Source organism: Peromyscus eremicus, chromosome 3 (genome assembly GCF_949786415.1).
Source record: "Peromyscus eremicus chromosome 3, PerEre_H2_v1, whole genome shotgun sequence".
NCBI lineage: Eukaryota > Metazoa > Chordata > Mammalia > Rodentia > Cricetidae > Peromyscus > Peromyscus eremicus.
In genome coordinates, this window is record NC_081418.1 from 154375514 (window position 1) to 154389283 (window position 13770).

General features: G+C 39.2%; 1 protein-coding gene across 4 annotated transcripts in view; it reads right to left on the reverse strand.

Moving 5' to 3' along the window:
- Ints13 (integrator complex subunit 13) overlaps nucleotides 1-13770 on the reverse strand; it is a 34640-nt gene that overhangs the window by 19546 nt on the left and 1324 nt on the right. For all 4 annotated transcript variants that reach the window (XM_059256360.1, XM_059256361.1, XM_059256362.1 and 1 more), the window contains exons 2-5: nucleotides 13444-13679; nucleotides 11951-12025; nucleotides 1517-1719; nucleotides 666-746 (exon numbers count right to left, since the gene is read on the reverse strand). In XM_059256360.1, coding sequence (XP_059112343.1) covers nucleotides 666-746; nucleotides 1517-1719; nucleotides 11951-12025; nucleotides 13444-13668 — 584 coding nt within the window. In that variant the 5' untranslated portion in view covers nucleotides 13669-13679. The remainder of the gene's footprint in view (nucleotides 1-665; nucleotides 747-1516; nucleotides 1720-11950; nucleotides 12026-13443; nucleotides 13680-13770) is intronic.

Below are 13770 nucleotides of genomic sequence, written 5' to 3' on the forward strand. Positions count from 1 at the left end.
AGTATCCTATATAACACACTAGCATACTTAGTGTTCACAGTAAACTGTCAAACATGGGGTTGTGGGAACAACTGCTAACCGGTTAGCAAGTCAGCCTGACACTGGTTTCTGAAAGGGTAGGAGAGGTATGTGATTCTAAGGAACTGAGCTCTTAATCTGTAGGGGCTGTAATAACTCCACAGAGCTAATGTCTTAACTGAACTGCAGGACACCCAGATGCTATCCATACAGTGCCAGGACTGTTTGGTGCAGGAAAAAAAAATCCAACACTTTTGATCATCCCTAAATACTACTATGAGTATAAAGCAAGAATGTTTTCTTTCTCAACTGTTATTATTTAAAAATAAATTCACACAATGCAATGAGCTGCTACATTTTGAACTGGTAAATAATGAGTAATGACATCCACAATCAAAACAAATATGCATTATAAATTTATGTATTATTTTATCATTCTGAGCACCTATCTTGTGAGAAGAAAGTAATATTCTAAAATGTAAGGAAAATGAAAAAAATTCTGACCAAACTTACAGCTTTAAGCTAATTTATTAAGTAAGAAAAATCAAGGAAATGCTACCAAACACACTAAAAATTATTGCAAATAAATATGAAATACACATCATGTGAGGTTAAAGACAGTTATTTCATCTACAAATTATACTCACTGATCTGAATTTGCAGCAAGCTTGTTATGCTCATGAATTGTTTCTTGGACACAGTCTTCGAGCATCCGTACATGACTATCACTATGTTATTAAAAAGAGAGAAAAAGGAACAAGCAGTAAGAAAGAAGTCAAAGCCACTATTCAGCTGCAGTATGCTGACACTGGCATTTAAAATTACTTCAGCAGGCCTGGAGGGAGTGCTCAGAGGTTAAGTGCAAGTATCGCTCTTGCAGAGGGCCTCAGTTTGGTTCCTAGCACCCAACCAAGTCTAGCAGCTCACAACTGCCTGTAACTTGCCTTCTAGCTTCTGTGGCACCTGTACTCATGTGCACAAGACCCACATACAGACACATACGTAAACATAATTTAAAAAATTTACTTCAGCAAAGACTATCTTGAGCATAATATCAAACTATTAGATAAACAAAAAACAGTGAAGAAAAAGTCTTATCAATTTACATAATAATCTAAACAATTTTCACCAAGATGATTTTTTTTGAGACAGTTTTGCTCTGTAGCCCTGGCTGGCCTAGAACTCATTACCTTGGCTACATTGGCCTCAAACTCAGAGCGATCTTCTGACCCCTGCCACCCAAGTACTAGGATTGCAGGTGTACATGAGCATATGCAGGTGTGCATGAGCATACGCAGCTTATCAAGATGGATTTTTATTTAGAAGTGAATAAGCCCAGTCTCAATATTAAAGGCAAATAATAATAATAATAATAAAAATCAGAGAAATCCACTTGCATATTCTTACATATTTATAGGTTACTCACACTTTGTAAAATAAAAACATAATAGTAATTAAAATTCTCTCAGGGAAAAGATCACTGTGATTAACAGCCCACCTTTTTGCATTTGTAATGCAGATTATCCGTCCTCTATTCCCAACTCGTTCTGCATTCTCCATGAGTAAAGTACGAGCCTCATGTTGGTACTCAGTAATTTTGCAAAGGGTCTCCACTGCTGCAACAAGCCCATGCAGAATGCTACAGCACTCTGGATCTGCCCGAGGGTTAGGAGGGCCCACAGTAGCCAGTGCTGCCATGAGCTAAGCAAAGGGAGAAACAACCATGTTGACAATATGACACGTTAGACAAAAACATACCGAGAAAACTACTTAAAAAGCGGCTGGAGAGACGGCTCAGCAATTATGAGCACTGGCTGCTCTCCCAAAGGACCCAGATTCAATTCCCAGCACCCACATGACAGCTCACAACTGCCTGGAACTCCAGTTCCAAGGGATCCAACACCCTCACACAGACATACATGGCAGAGCACCAATGTACATAAAATAAAAATAAATAATTTACATATATACATATGGATACAAACTCCCATAACAAAATACTAGCAAGCCAAATCTAACAACATGCATACACAAAATCACACACCATGACCATGGAAGATTTCTATCAAGAATGAAAGTTAATTTAGTATCAAGAGGGAAGGGGGAGGGAAGAAGGGGTTGTAGGAGAGAATACAGGCAGGGAGAAACAGAATTACGGCATATTTTCAGGGTAATAAGGAAACCCAATACAGTAGAAAACTTTCTAAAATATAGACATATATGAAGGAGATCTAAGTGAAATCTCTGAATAATGGGGGAGACGGAGTCCCAAGTGGCCATCTCTGGTCACCAAATAAAGCTTCCAGTACCAGGACTGAGTTACATCTAACTGAGTTGTTTGCCAAAGGGGCCCCATGGGAATCCCCAAACAACCCAGGCTGTTGCCAAGACTATAGGTTACTGTCCACAAACTGATGACAAGGCCCCATTGCTGAAGACAAAACCTATACAACTCACTGAACATGGGTATGTCGAGCTGGTGCCTACAGAGCCTTCACCCCTACATTCCAACACCTTTAGTGCAGGAAGGTACTCTGCATGCTCTCAAAACACCAAGATCCTTTATCTACAATGTTGTACTACCTGCAAAATAGGCTAGGGTAATGGTGGCACAAAGCTTGCAGAAGTAAACAATCTATAACTGATTTGACTTAAGGCCCATTCCATGAGATGGAACCCTTGCCTGATATTGCTTGTGTGACCAAGAACCTGAGACTAGAAAATCAGGGACCTGGGGTAAAATCAAATAGTGGTCTAGAAATATGTAGTGATAAATGACTCATAACGGTATTCTGCTATACTCATAGATTAATGCCTTGTTCAGCCATCATCAAAGAAGCTTCCTCTGGAAGATGGGAACAAATACAGAGACCCACAGGCAGACATTGCACAGGGAATGAAAGACCTTGGAACACTGTGGTGGTCTGAATAAAAATGGCCACTACAGGCCCATAGGGAGTGGCACTTTTAGGAGGTGTGGCCTTGTTGGAAGAAGTGTGTCACTGAGGGAGGTGGGCTTTGAGGTTTCAGAAGCTCAATCCAGGTCTAGTGTCTCACTGTCTCTTCCTGTTGCCTGTGGATCCAGAGGTAAAACCCTAGCTACTTCTCCAGCACTTGCATGCCACCATGCTTCCCACCATGGCAATAATGGACTAAACCTCTGAACTGTAAGCCAGCCCCAATTAAAGATTTTGCTTCATAAGAGTTGTCATGGTCATGGCATATAGACACAATAATAAAACCCTAAGACACACACTCAGTCCTAAATGGGATGTCTCCATAAAACTATTCCCCTCAGAGGTCAGGGAACCCATTGGAAAAGGAGGTGGAAGAGTGTAAGATCCAGAGGGGATAGAGGACACCAGGAAAACAAGACCCCCTAACTCAACATGAGCAAAGCTCATATGAACTCACAGAGACTGAAGCAGCATGAACAGGGACTGCATGTGTCTGCACCAGGGCCTCTGTGTTTATATTTTGGCTTCCAGATTAGTGTTTTTATGAGATTCCTGAATGAGTGAACAAGTGGGTCCCTGATTTTTGTGCCTTCTCTTGGTCTCTTTTCCTTCTGATGGTTTGTCTTATCCAACTTCAATGTAATAGCTGTTTTTAAATCTTATTACATCTCATTTTGTTATATATTAAAAAAAATCAATCAACAAATGAAAACCTAGTCACTAGTGTAAAGGTTAACAATTGAACTGTCATTTATACATGCTTAGAGAGGGAAAATCAGTTTTCTCCAATGGAGTGACACTAGATGTATCAACCATTCCAGGACATTCCTCATGATCAGGAGTAACTAGCTGACCAACATATAATGGACTCCACAGTTTTTTGTGTGCTTTTATTTGTTTGTTGTTTGGTGGTTTGTTATTGTTGCTGCTTGTTTTGGGTGGTGCTTTATTTTACTTTACTGGTTTTGGGGAGGGTTTGCTGTTGTATTGGGTTTTTGTTTTTTGAGAAAGAAATAAAAGTTGGGTGGGTATTGAGGGGGAGAGGATCTGGAAGGACTTGGGGTAGAAAGAATAGGATCAACATATATTTAAATTTAAAAATTGTTTTAAATAATAAAAAATACAATAAAAGGGAAAAGAAAGTTAACTTAGCATCAAAACAAAGCTAACGTAAGACACATTACCAATAAAATCAAACCACACCATCACCTCCACATAAACGCAGACAAAGGTTCTGATAAAATCCAAATAAAACCCAATGAACTGGAAACAAAAAGGAGTTTCCTCATTCAGATAAAGGGTATACCTGAAAATCCTCTGAGGGTACCACACTGTGGTGATTATTTTGTTTGTACTTTAACAAATAAAGCTTGCCTGAAGATCAGAGGTCAGAGTCAGCCACTAGTTAACCATAGAGGCCAGGTAGTGAGTGGTAGCACACAGCTTTAATCCCAGCACTAGGGAGGTGGAGACAGGAAGTGATATGGCTGGGCAGAGAGAAGAAGTGATAAAGTGGGGTTGGAGACAGGAACTCAGCTCTTTCAGGCTGAGGATTCGGTAGAGGTAAGAAGTCTCTAGTGGCTGGCTGCTCTGCTTCTCTGATCTTCCAGCTTTCACCCTGATATCTGACTCCGTGGGTTTTTTTTTCTTTTTCTTTTTTTCTTTTTTTTTTTTTTTGTTTTTCGAGACAAGGTTTCTCTGTAGTTTTGTGCCTTTCCTGGAACTCACTTTGTAGACCAGGCTGGCCTCGAATTCACAGAGATCCACCTGCCTCTGCCTCGCGAGTTAAAGGCGTGCGTCACCACCGCCCGGCTCTGACTCCGTGTTTTTATTATTAAGACCAATTAGGATTTGTGCTACACCACACTGAAGAGTTAAAGACTAAATGTGTTCACCCTAATAATGGCAGATACAAACAAGGATGTCCCTCTTACCATTTTACTCAACACTGTATGGATGTTCTAGTCAGGACAATTAGAAAAGAAAAGGAAATGTAGGGATTCAGACAAGAAGTAGAACTATCCCTACACTGCAGTAGACATGATCTTTCATACAGAAAACTGTAAGGAATCCATTAAAAAGCTACTAGAATTAATCAACACCAGGCTGCAGCTGTATTGCAGTAGTAGAGCCCTTGTCTAGTATGCATGAGGCTACAGGTTCAATCCCAAGTACTGCCAATTTATTAATCCACCAAGGTTGCAGGATATAATATCAATACACAAAATTAATTGTATTTCTACACACTTAGAATGAATAATCCAAAAAGAAAATTAAGGGAAAAAAAAACCCAACAACTTACAATAACTCTAAAAGAAGAAAATACTTAAGAATAAATTTTACAAAATAAATGAAAAGCTTGCACTCCAAACTACCAAACACTGAATAAAGAAATTAAAAAAGATGTAAACACACAGAACAACTTCCTGTGCTCATGGCCTAAAAGACTTTATACTACTAAGATGGCAACATCACCCAAACGGATCTAGTTTAGTTTAGCTCCTGTCAGTCTCAGCTGATTTTTGTGTTTACAAAGCTGATTCTGCAAGGGATCCAAAACAGCCAACCCATTCCAAAGAACAAAGCAGAAAGACCAAAATGAACTGACTTAAACACCATACCAAGCAGCAGGTATTCAGACAGTGTGGACTGGTGTGAAGATGGACAGGCCAGGGGTGTGTGTGGACCAGCCTTGCATACATGAAACCCTAGGTTATACTGTGAGCACCATGTGAAACCCAGAGTGGTGCCAGTGAGATGGTTCAGTGCTGCCAAGCTTGATGATCTGATTCAAGTCTCAGAAGCCATGAAAAAGCAGAAGACAGAACCAACTCCACAAAGCTGTTCTCTGCATCCACTTGTGCACATGGCACACGAAGAATCCTTGTCTCTCCATGTTATTGTAATGAAAAATTTTAAGACAAATTTAAAACACAGGCATAAGAGCTGAATAGAAAACTAGCCAAAAAACATATACAAATGGCCAGTAAGCACATGAAGAAATGTTCGATGATATTACTCATTATGGAAATACAATTTTCAAATGAAGTAACGTTGGACGCACTAGGAGTCTAGAACCCAAAGTCAGATAATAACAAACACTGATAAGCACTTAGAGAAAAGCAAACCCTCATTCACTGCTGGAAGGAGGTAAAAGGTGCAGCTATTACTGGTTACCAAATCACTAACCAATTCCATTCTTAAGTGTGTATCAAAAACAAAAAATGAGAAAGGGGTCATAATTTTCACATGAAAACCATATACAGGTGTCACAGCAGGATTATTCATAACAGCTGCAAATGTCCAATGCCGGACAGATAAACAAAATGACGTACACATCTACCCAATACTGGTTTAAAAAAAAAAAAAAAAGAACGAAGAGAGCTGGAGAGAAGGTTCAGTACTCTTGCTACCTAATGAATCAAGCCTGACGACCTGGGTTCAATGCAGAACTATGTAAAGATGGAGAGAAAGGAATCCATAAAGCTGTCCTGAGTTCCACATAAATACACAAACACACATCATGCACACACACAATTTAAAAAAAAGTATAAACATCACCATGGATGTCTTCAGGCAAGCTTTATTTCCTAGATATTTCCAATATATCACCACAAAGTGGTTTTGGACTAAAAAGAATGTTAAACATGGTTACCAGATTTGAACATTACACAATGTACACATGTGCTAAACATCGCTTTGTACTGCATTTGCACACATCATTTCTATGTCACAGTAGAAACCTTCACAGGATTCAAGGGAGCCAGAGCGATTTAGCTTTAAAAATAAGAAAGGAGAGCTGCTAAATGGCTCAGTGGGGAAAGAAGCTTTCTGCTAAGGCTGACAATGAGTTCGATGTCCAGGACCCACATAGTAGAAGGAAAAGGAGAACTGCTTCGTAAGGTAATTTTACATACATAAAGACAATATATTGTACATACTTTTAAAAGCTAAGATAGTTTATTTATTTATTTGTTTGTTTGCTTATTTAGGTCTCAGGTAACCCAAGCTAGGCTCAAACTATGCAGCTGAGGACAACCTTGACTTCGGAACCTGCTGCCTTCAACTCCTGCGCTGAGATTGCAGGCATTCTCCCCACACCGGGCTTTATGTTGTGCTACAGATGTGAATGCCGGGCTTCTGCCTACTACATAAGTGGAGCTCTTTAGAAAGACACTGGCTTGGCTCTCTTCAACTGCTACAAACAGGTTTTAGCATGGCTAATCCAGAGAGGAAATGAAAAGTGGGAAGTGTTTCAACAAACGACTTGTACTTGTTATGGTTTAGGTCAAAACAGCTGCCCAGGCTCTTATGTCTGAACACTTGGACCCCAGCTGGTGGCACCTTTTTCAAGGCTGTGAAACATTTGGGTCTAGGTGCTCACAAAGCAAATGTAAGCCACTTAACATGGGGCTTTGAGGGGTACTGCCCGGCCCTGCTTCTGGTCTCCCTCTTGGCCTCATGATCTGCCAACCTCACATTCCCACACAGACAGCTCCAAACAGGGCTGCCCCCACCACTGTGCCCCCTCTGAAACTGTGAAGCAAAGAAAAGCCTTCCTCCCTATGCTGCTCCTGACTGGTATTTTGTCACAGCCCTGAACAGGAAAAGTAATACACAAGCTTATGAAGCACATGTAAGGTGCACATGTATGGAATCAGATGGAAAAATTAATTAGATGGACAATGTCTATTTAAAAAAGTAACCAAAAGAAGGAAAAGTATATTTATAAACTACTCTATAGCCCAGTAATATAGGAAAAGCTTAACAAGTATTGGTTTACAGAGGGGATAATATATTTCCTTGAGAACGCAGCAGAAATAAAACTTTGGAGTCAGATATGGATTGAAATTCTGTTCAGCCTTTTATTAACTATGTGACCCTGGTCAATCTCTTCTGGCCCTTTTCCTCACCTAACCTGAAAATAAAAATAATAATAGAACCTGTTCCACAACAGTGGCACTCTCAAGCTTTATTTAACAGACAACAATAAGACCCAAACTCCTACAGTATGACAATTTTTTTGGAAAAACCACATATACAGGCTAGAGATGTGTGCCACAATGGAAAAACTGTGGGTCTTGGGCTCTGTGCCTGCATGAGGAAGGAATTATAGCAAAGAATGTCTAAAGTCCCTCCAGCCTAAATATTTACAACCAGCTGACTTTACTCCCTATTCATGAGGATTTCTGACAACTACTTGTGATAATAACCAAAGCACAATGTACTACATCCACTTTATACAAAAACATCTTCAACATCAGTGATTTGCTAGAGTTGCCCTCATAGTAGTTTCTTCCTGATATACTCACAACTTCAGAGTATTGAAGGAGGTACTAAAGGGTTCCTCCCAACACTGGACATTCACGTACTTTTGCTTGACTGGGTATGTTGGGTTAGGTTTTTTTGAGACAGCATCTGCCGTAGCCCAGGCTATCACTCAACCTCACTATGTAGTCTAGATTGATCTTGAACTCCTGACCCTCCCTGCCTATTCCTCCTGAATGATGGGATTATAGGACTGGGCCATCATGCCCAGCAACTTCTCTTCTGGTCATATACTATGGGATCTACCGCAGAGGTGCAGAAAAGAAGGCCTATGTGAATGTGTGCTCATTTTGATTCACACACAGTTAGACAGGCTCCAACGTTTTTTCATGATACTTCCTGAAAGACAGTGAATACTAACAATATTCTGGAGAGGTAAAAGTATAAAGCTAAGCCAATAAAAACCCTATTTCTTCAGTAACTTATCTCAAAACAATGACAAGTTAGACATGCTTACAGTTTAAATGACTAATCATAAATATTTAAGATCAAACATTGTGATAAACACATTTTTCTTTTTCCTTTCTTTCTCTTTTTTTTTTTTTTTTTTTTTTTTGGCTCTCAAGACAAGGTTTCTCTGTGTAGCCCTTGCTGTCCTGGATCTTACTCTGGAGACCAGGCTGGCCTAGTGGCCTAGAACTCACAGAGATCTGCCTGCCTCTGCCTTTCGAATGCTAGGATTAAAGGCGTGCACTACCACTGCCCGGCCAGATAAACACATTTTCTTTTAAAGTGATCTATTAAACTCACCTTGGAAAGGATTACTTCCATTGAAGAACACCCATTAACAGAAACAAAAATTTAAATGAATTAATTCAAATGGTGTATTCAAATATTTCACCAATTCCTTTCTCTCACGTTGTTCATATGCATTAGTGAAGGATTTAGTAGACTGACATTTTCTATCCAAACTAAACAATAGCAGGAAACAAAGCTACCAGAAACTCAATGTTCTTAAATAATAGATGATAAACTTAATGAATTTAGCCTAAATTTATCTGTGCTCCCTCCACTAAGACCACAGTAAAGTAACCCTTAAAAAGCATAAATCTACCAGTCCTGATGGGGCAGGCATCTAATAGCTAATGGAGGTGAGGCATATACCCAACGTCTGAAACGTCTACAAAGGGGATCCAGTTCATGGTACAGTGCTTGTCTAGCATGCAGGAAGCCATAGGTTTAATCCCCAAGAACACTCCACCACAATAAAAAAAAAAAGCACAAAATCCACAGATAAAAAGGAGCTAACAGACAAGTAAGAGCAATATGAGAAATGTCATTGAGAATTATAAAAATGAAAAAATGGCAATGAGCAGAACAGGACTGAACAAGCTCAAGTCTAGGTACCCACAGGGGAAAAAGACAAGATGATGATACACTCCATAGAACCTTAGAGACATTTCAGAGTAGGAAGCTGCTGTGGAATAATCCCTTTGTACACTGTGAAGATTTGTCGCTGTGATTGGTTTAATAAACAAGCTGACTGGTCAACAGCTGAACAAAATAAGGTTAGGCGGGAGAGCCAAAATGAGAATGCTGTGAAGGAGAAGGGCAGAGTCTGGAGTTGCCAGCTAGACACAAAGGGTGCAGGAGATGAAATTGCCATGCTAATAAAGGTACTGCCACGTGGCAGAGCATAAATAAGGAATATGGGTTAACTTAAAATGTAAAAGCTAGTTAGTAATAAGCCTGAGCTATTGGCCAACAATTATAGTTAATATAAGCCTCAGTGTGTTTATTTGAGAGCGGCTGCGGGACAGGAAAACTCTGCCTACAGGAGGCGCCAAGCATCACACAAACCAAGGTGGAGGAAGGTGCTGAAAAACGTACAAATAGCCTGAACTCAGTACACAGCACACTGACTCAGACCCTAACCCATTAACGAATTACCTTTCCCAGATCACCACACACAGAGAATCACATGTACCACGCATGTACACCACAGACCATAGCAGAATATAAGGGCAAAGTCCTGAACTAGCACTGCCCAACAGAGCTTTATGAAAGGTTGCATATGTTCCCTGTTTGTCCTGTGCCATACAGGAACCACTACCTACCTGCGGCTTACTAAGCATTTAAACATGGCAAAGACTACAAAAGAACTATAATTTCAATTTTAAATTACCACACAAAGCTAGAACTATTCTTAGATAACAAAGTACTAGATTAAATGTAGCAAGATTAAACACTCTCAGAGTCCACCTGTGAGTGGCAGAACCTAACAGTGAGGTCCACAGCACACAGGTAAAACAGTGGAGTGCCTTATCTGGAGACCTTGCTTGCAGCGTCATAAAGAGACGATCTGTGGACTGTGACATTTTGAGGATCCTTAAGAAAAACAACTGGCTTATACCACAGTGAAGCCCAGTCAGGAATACCTACCCACTGGTCAGTGACTTGCTGATAAACAAGACTGCACAGCCAAAGTTCAGCAGGCATTTAAGTAAAGTCTCAACATGGAAAGAACTCTGGGAACATAAAGATCAAAACTGATCTTCAAATAAACCCTAATAACCTCCAGTTTTAAAATACATATACAACCATGAAACAAGAGAAGATTGACAAAAAGGGCATGATTAGAATACAAGGATAAGCTCTTGGAAATTAAAATACAGTCAAATAAAATTTCCAAATAAGAGTTACAAGGTTCAAATAGTCAAATAATACAGGTGCTCGATAAGAAAATGACTTTAACCTAGGAAGTCCAACACCCTACTAATAGATATTCTAGAAAAACACAGAACGCAGACACAAGAACAGTATCAAAGACACAACTCAGAATTTTCTCTGAACTAAAGAATGTAAGGTCCAAACTAGCACATGAGAAAGACCCATTAAGGCACATCATTGAACACCTTCAGAATATAAATGAGGAAAGAAAAGACTCTGAAAGCGTTCAGAAATTAAATGACACTGGACTTCTACAGCAGCATCAACAGAAGCCTGAACATAGTGGAGTGAGACACTTACAATTCTGAGAAAGTATTACTTCTATATTCAAAATATCTACAAAAAGAACCATGTTACATGAACTGTGGAGGCCACACTCTACCAGACAAATGATCACACAGAGGAAACGATGTGATATGAGAAGCAGTAGAGCATGGTGTCATGCACTCAGTGCAGACTGGGCTTCAGGAAACTGCTGAATTATCTGATACATTTGAGGTAAAAGAAATACAAAGAAGCTTTGAGAGATGTGAGCAACAACAGGTATATAGGGAGGAAAAGGAGATGATAAATTCTACAAATAAATAATCATAAACAATATTTGGCATAGCAGTGAACAACATTTTAATGCAAATGTAGAATTCTAAACAAAAATTCTGATATAACAATTAGAAAAAACAAGGGAAAGGCATGAGTGGGGAAGAGTCTTAGTAAATCATCACTAACAATCAGGATAAAGTTTAAAACCAAGAACTCAATAAGCAAAACGTGTTATATAGAAATTACATTTAACATGTAAATTAAAACCAGGAACTAGAGCTGAGATTTGCTTGGGGTGAGTGGGACAAAGAGCTGTTTTTCTTTTCATATAACTTGGGATTTTAAAATTCTGCAAAGACACAGGAATTTTTTTTTAAAAAGTAATTATTCTTATAAAGTTTTACCACATTTAGATAGTTTTCAAAACCTAAGCATACCTCCTGTAAGTTTTGGTCTTCTTGAGTCCAAGAATTTAAAACATGTGCTCCCGAGTCACTCACAATGAAATTCACCTAATAGATATTAAAGAAACAATTAGTATTCAACTCTAATTTCACTCAGTTGCCATCACATTGTAAAATAACACACAATTCCTAACACTGGCAACTACCTGATTCATTCATTCTCTAAATGTGAATGTGTAGTACATGTAGCTGCTATTCAGCACTGAGTATATGGGAATGCAGTAATAGATAAAACAGTTCTGTCACATGTAGAGAATGTCTAGGGTAGAAAATGTGGTAAAGCAGTGTAGGAAGAACACAAGCAAATAAATGAAGAAGAAAATTTCAGCGAACAATAAATGCTATGAGAAACAACTTGGTTCACTACTCAAGATCAGGTGGTGAAAGACGGGCTCTCTACAGAGGCAGCAACTGAGAGGACTACAAATTGACTATTGAACCGGCCATAGAAGAAGCCAGGGATAGATAATTCCAAGTACAGCAAACAGCAGGTGCAAAGGCCTTTTTTAAATGCACACCCAAAAAGCAAAATCCAGAATAAGCAGAAGGTTTGGAGACAAGCCTGAAGAAACAGGCACAGCATTGAAAGCCATCAAGGCACTGAGAGCCAAATAATGGACATGAACTCTATTCTTTTCTTCCCCCTCAGTAAAACACAAATTTAAAAAGTACTGTAAGTGATGAAAGTACAGCCCACTAGTATAACGCTTGCCTAGCAGGCAGTGTTAGCTTGTATCCTAGCACCACAAAACAAAGCCCTATCTGGTAAGATGAAGACCTTTGCCAAGCAAAGGATCTAACCTGCTGGGTCCCAGCTCAGGCTGCTGCAAATAAGATGGAATACTTGCCATCTACTTGCAGCTAATCCTGAAACATTTAAAATACCGAAACCTAAAGGTAACTTTAATATTTGGAATCTTTGTCAAATGTCAATGTCTCTTCTTACTGATTAAAACAGCAACAACAACAAAATTTTTAGCTTTTTGGAACTCGTAAGGTAGCACATGTCTTTAATCCCAGCACTTGACAGGCAGAAGGAGGTGGATCTCTGACTCTGAGGTCAGCCTGGTCTATGGAGTGAGTTCTAGGAAAGCCAGGGCTACAAAATAATAACTCTCAACATTCCTTCCACTTGAGATACCAGTTGTTCTCAAAGTTTAGTGCCTGTTCCATACTTGTTACAAGTATTTTGTATATAGCCTAGCATGCATAGTACTTACCTCACTGGACTGTTAAGACAGGCCAGTAAATATAAAGTATAAGTATAAATATAAAGCACTTAGGAACCCACCTAGAACTTGTAAGTGCTCAGTATTCTTTAGCCATCATTACTGGTAGCCATAATTAAATACTCATACAATATTAATCATAAAGGGCAATTCTGCATAATTTTTAACTATACAGTTAAAATAACTTTTTACACAATTAAATACATACCAAGTCATCATTTTGTTCATAACACTCACCAGCTTTTTGAAAGGAAATATGTCATACATTATTCTACAATATTCCATGGAAGATTCTACTGAGCAAGTCCATAAGGATTTAGAGATGGGAGCCAAAGGGATAATTCCTTGGGTCCTATTCTTCACCAGCATATCAAACTCTACATGCTGTCTGCATGACTCTGCCATGTACGGGCAGTGATCCACAACAAACACCGTCTTATGAGATTCAGAAAAAATCTTCATTTTGTTTTAATCTGTAAAAGGACAAACATACTAGTCAAATGTTGATACATAACATTTATCACTTGGGTGTGTTTTCCTCAAGATTTGGTGGGGAGCCTAACT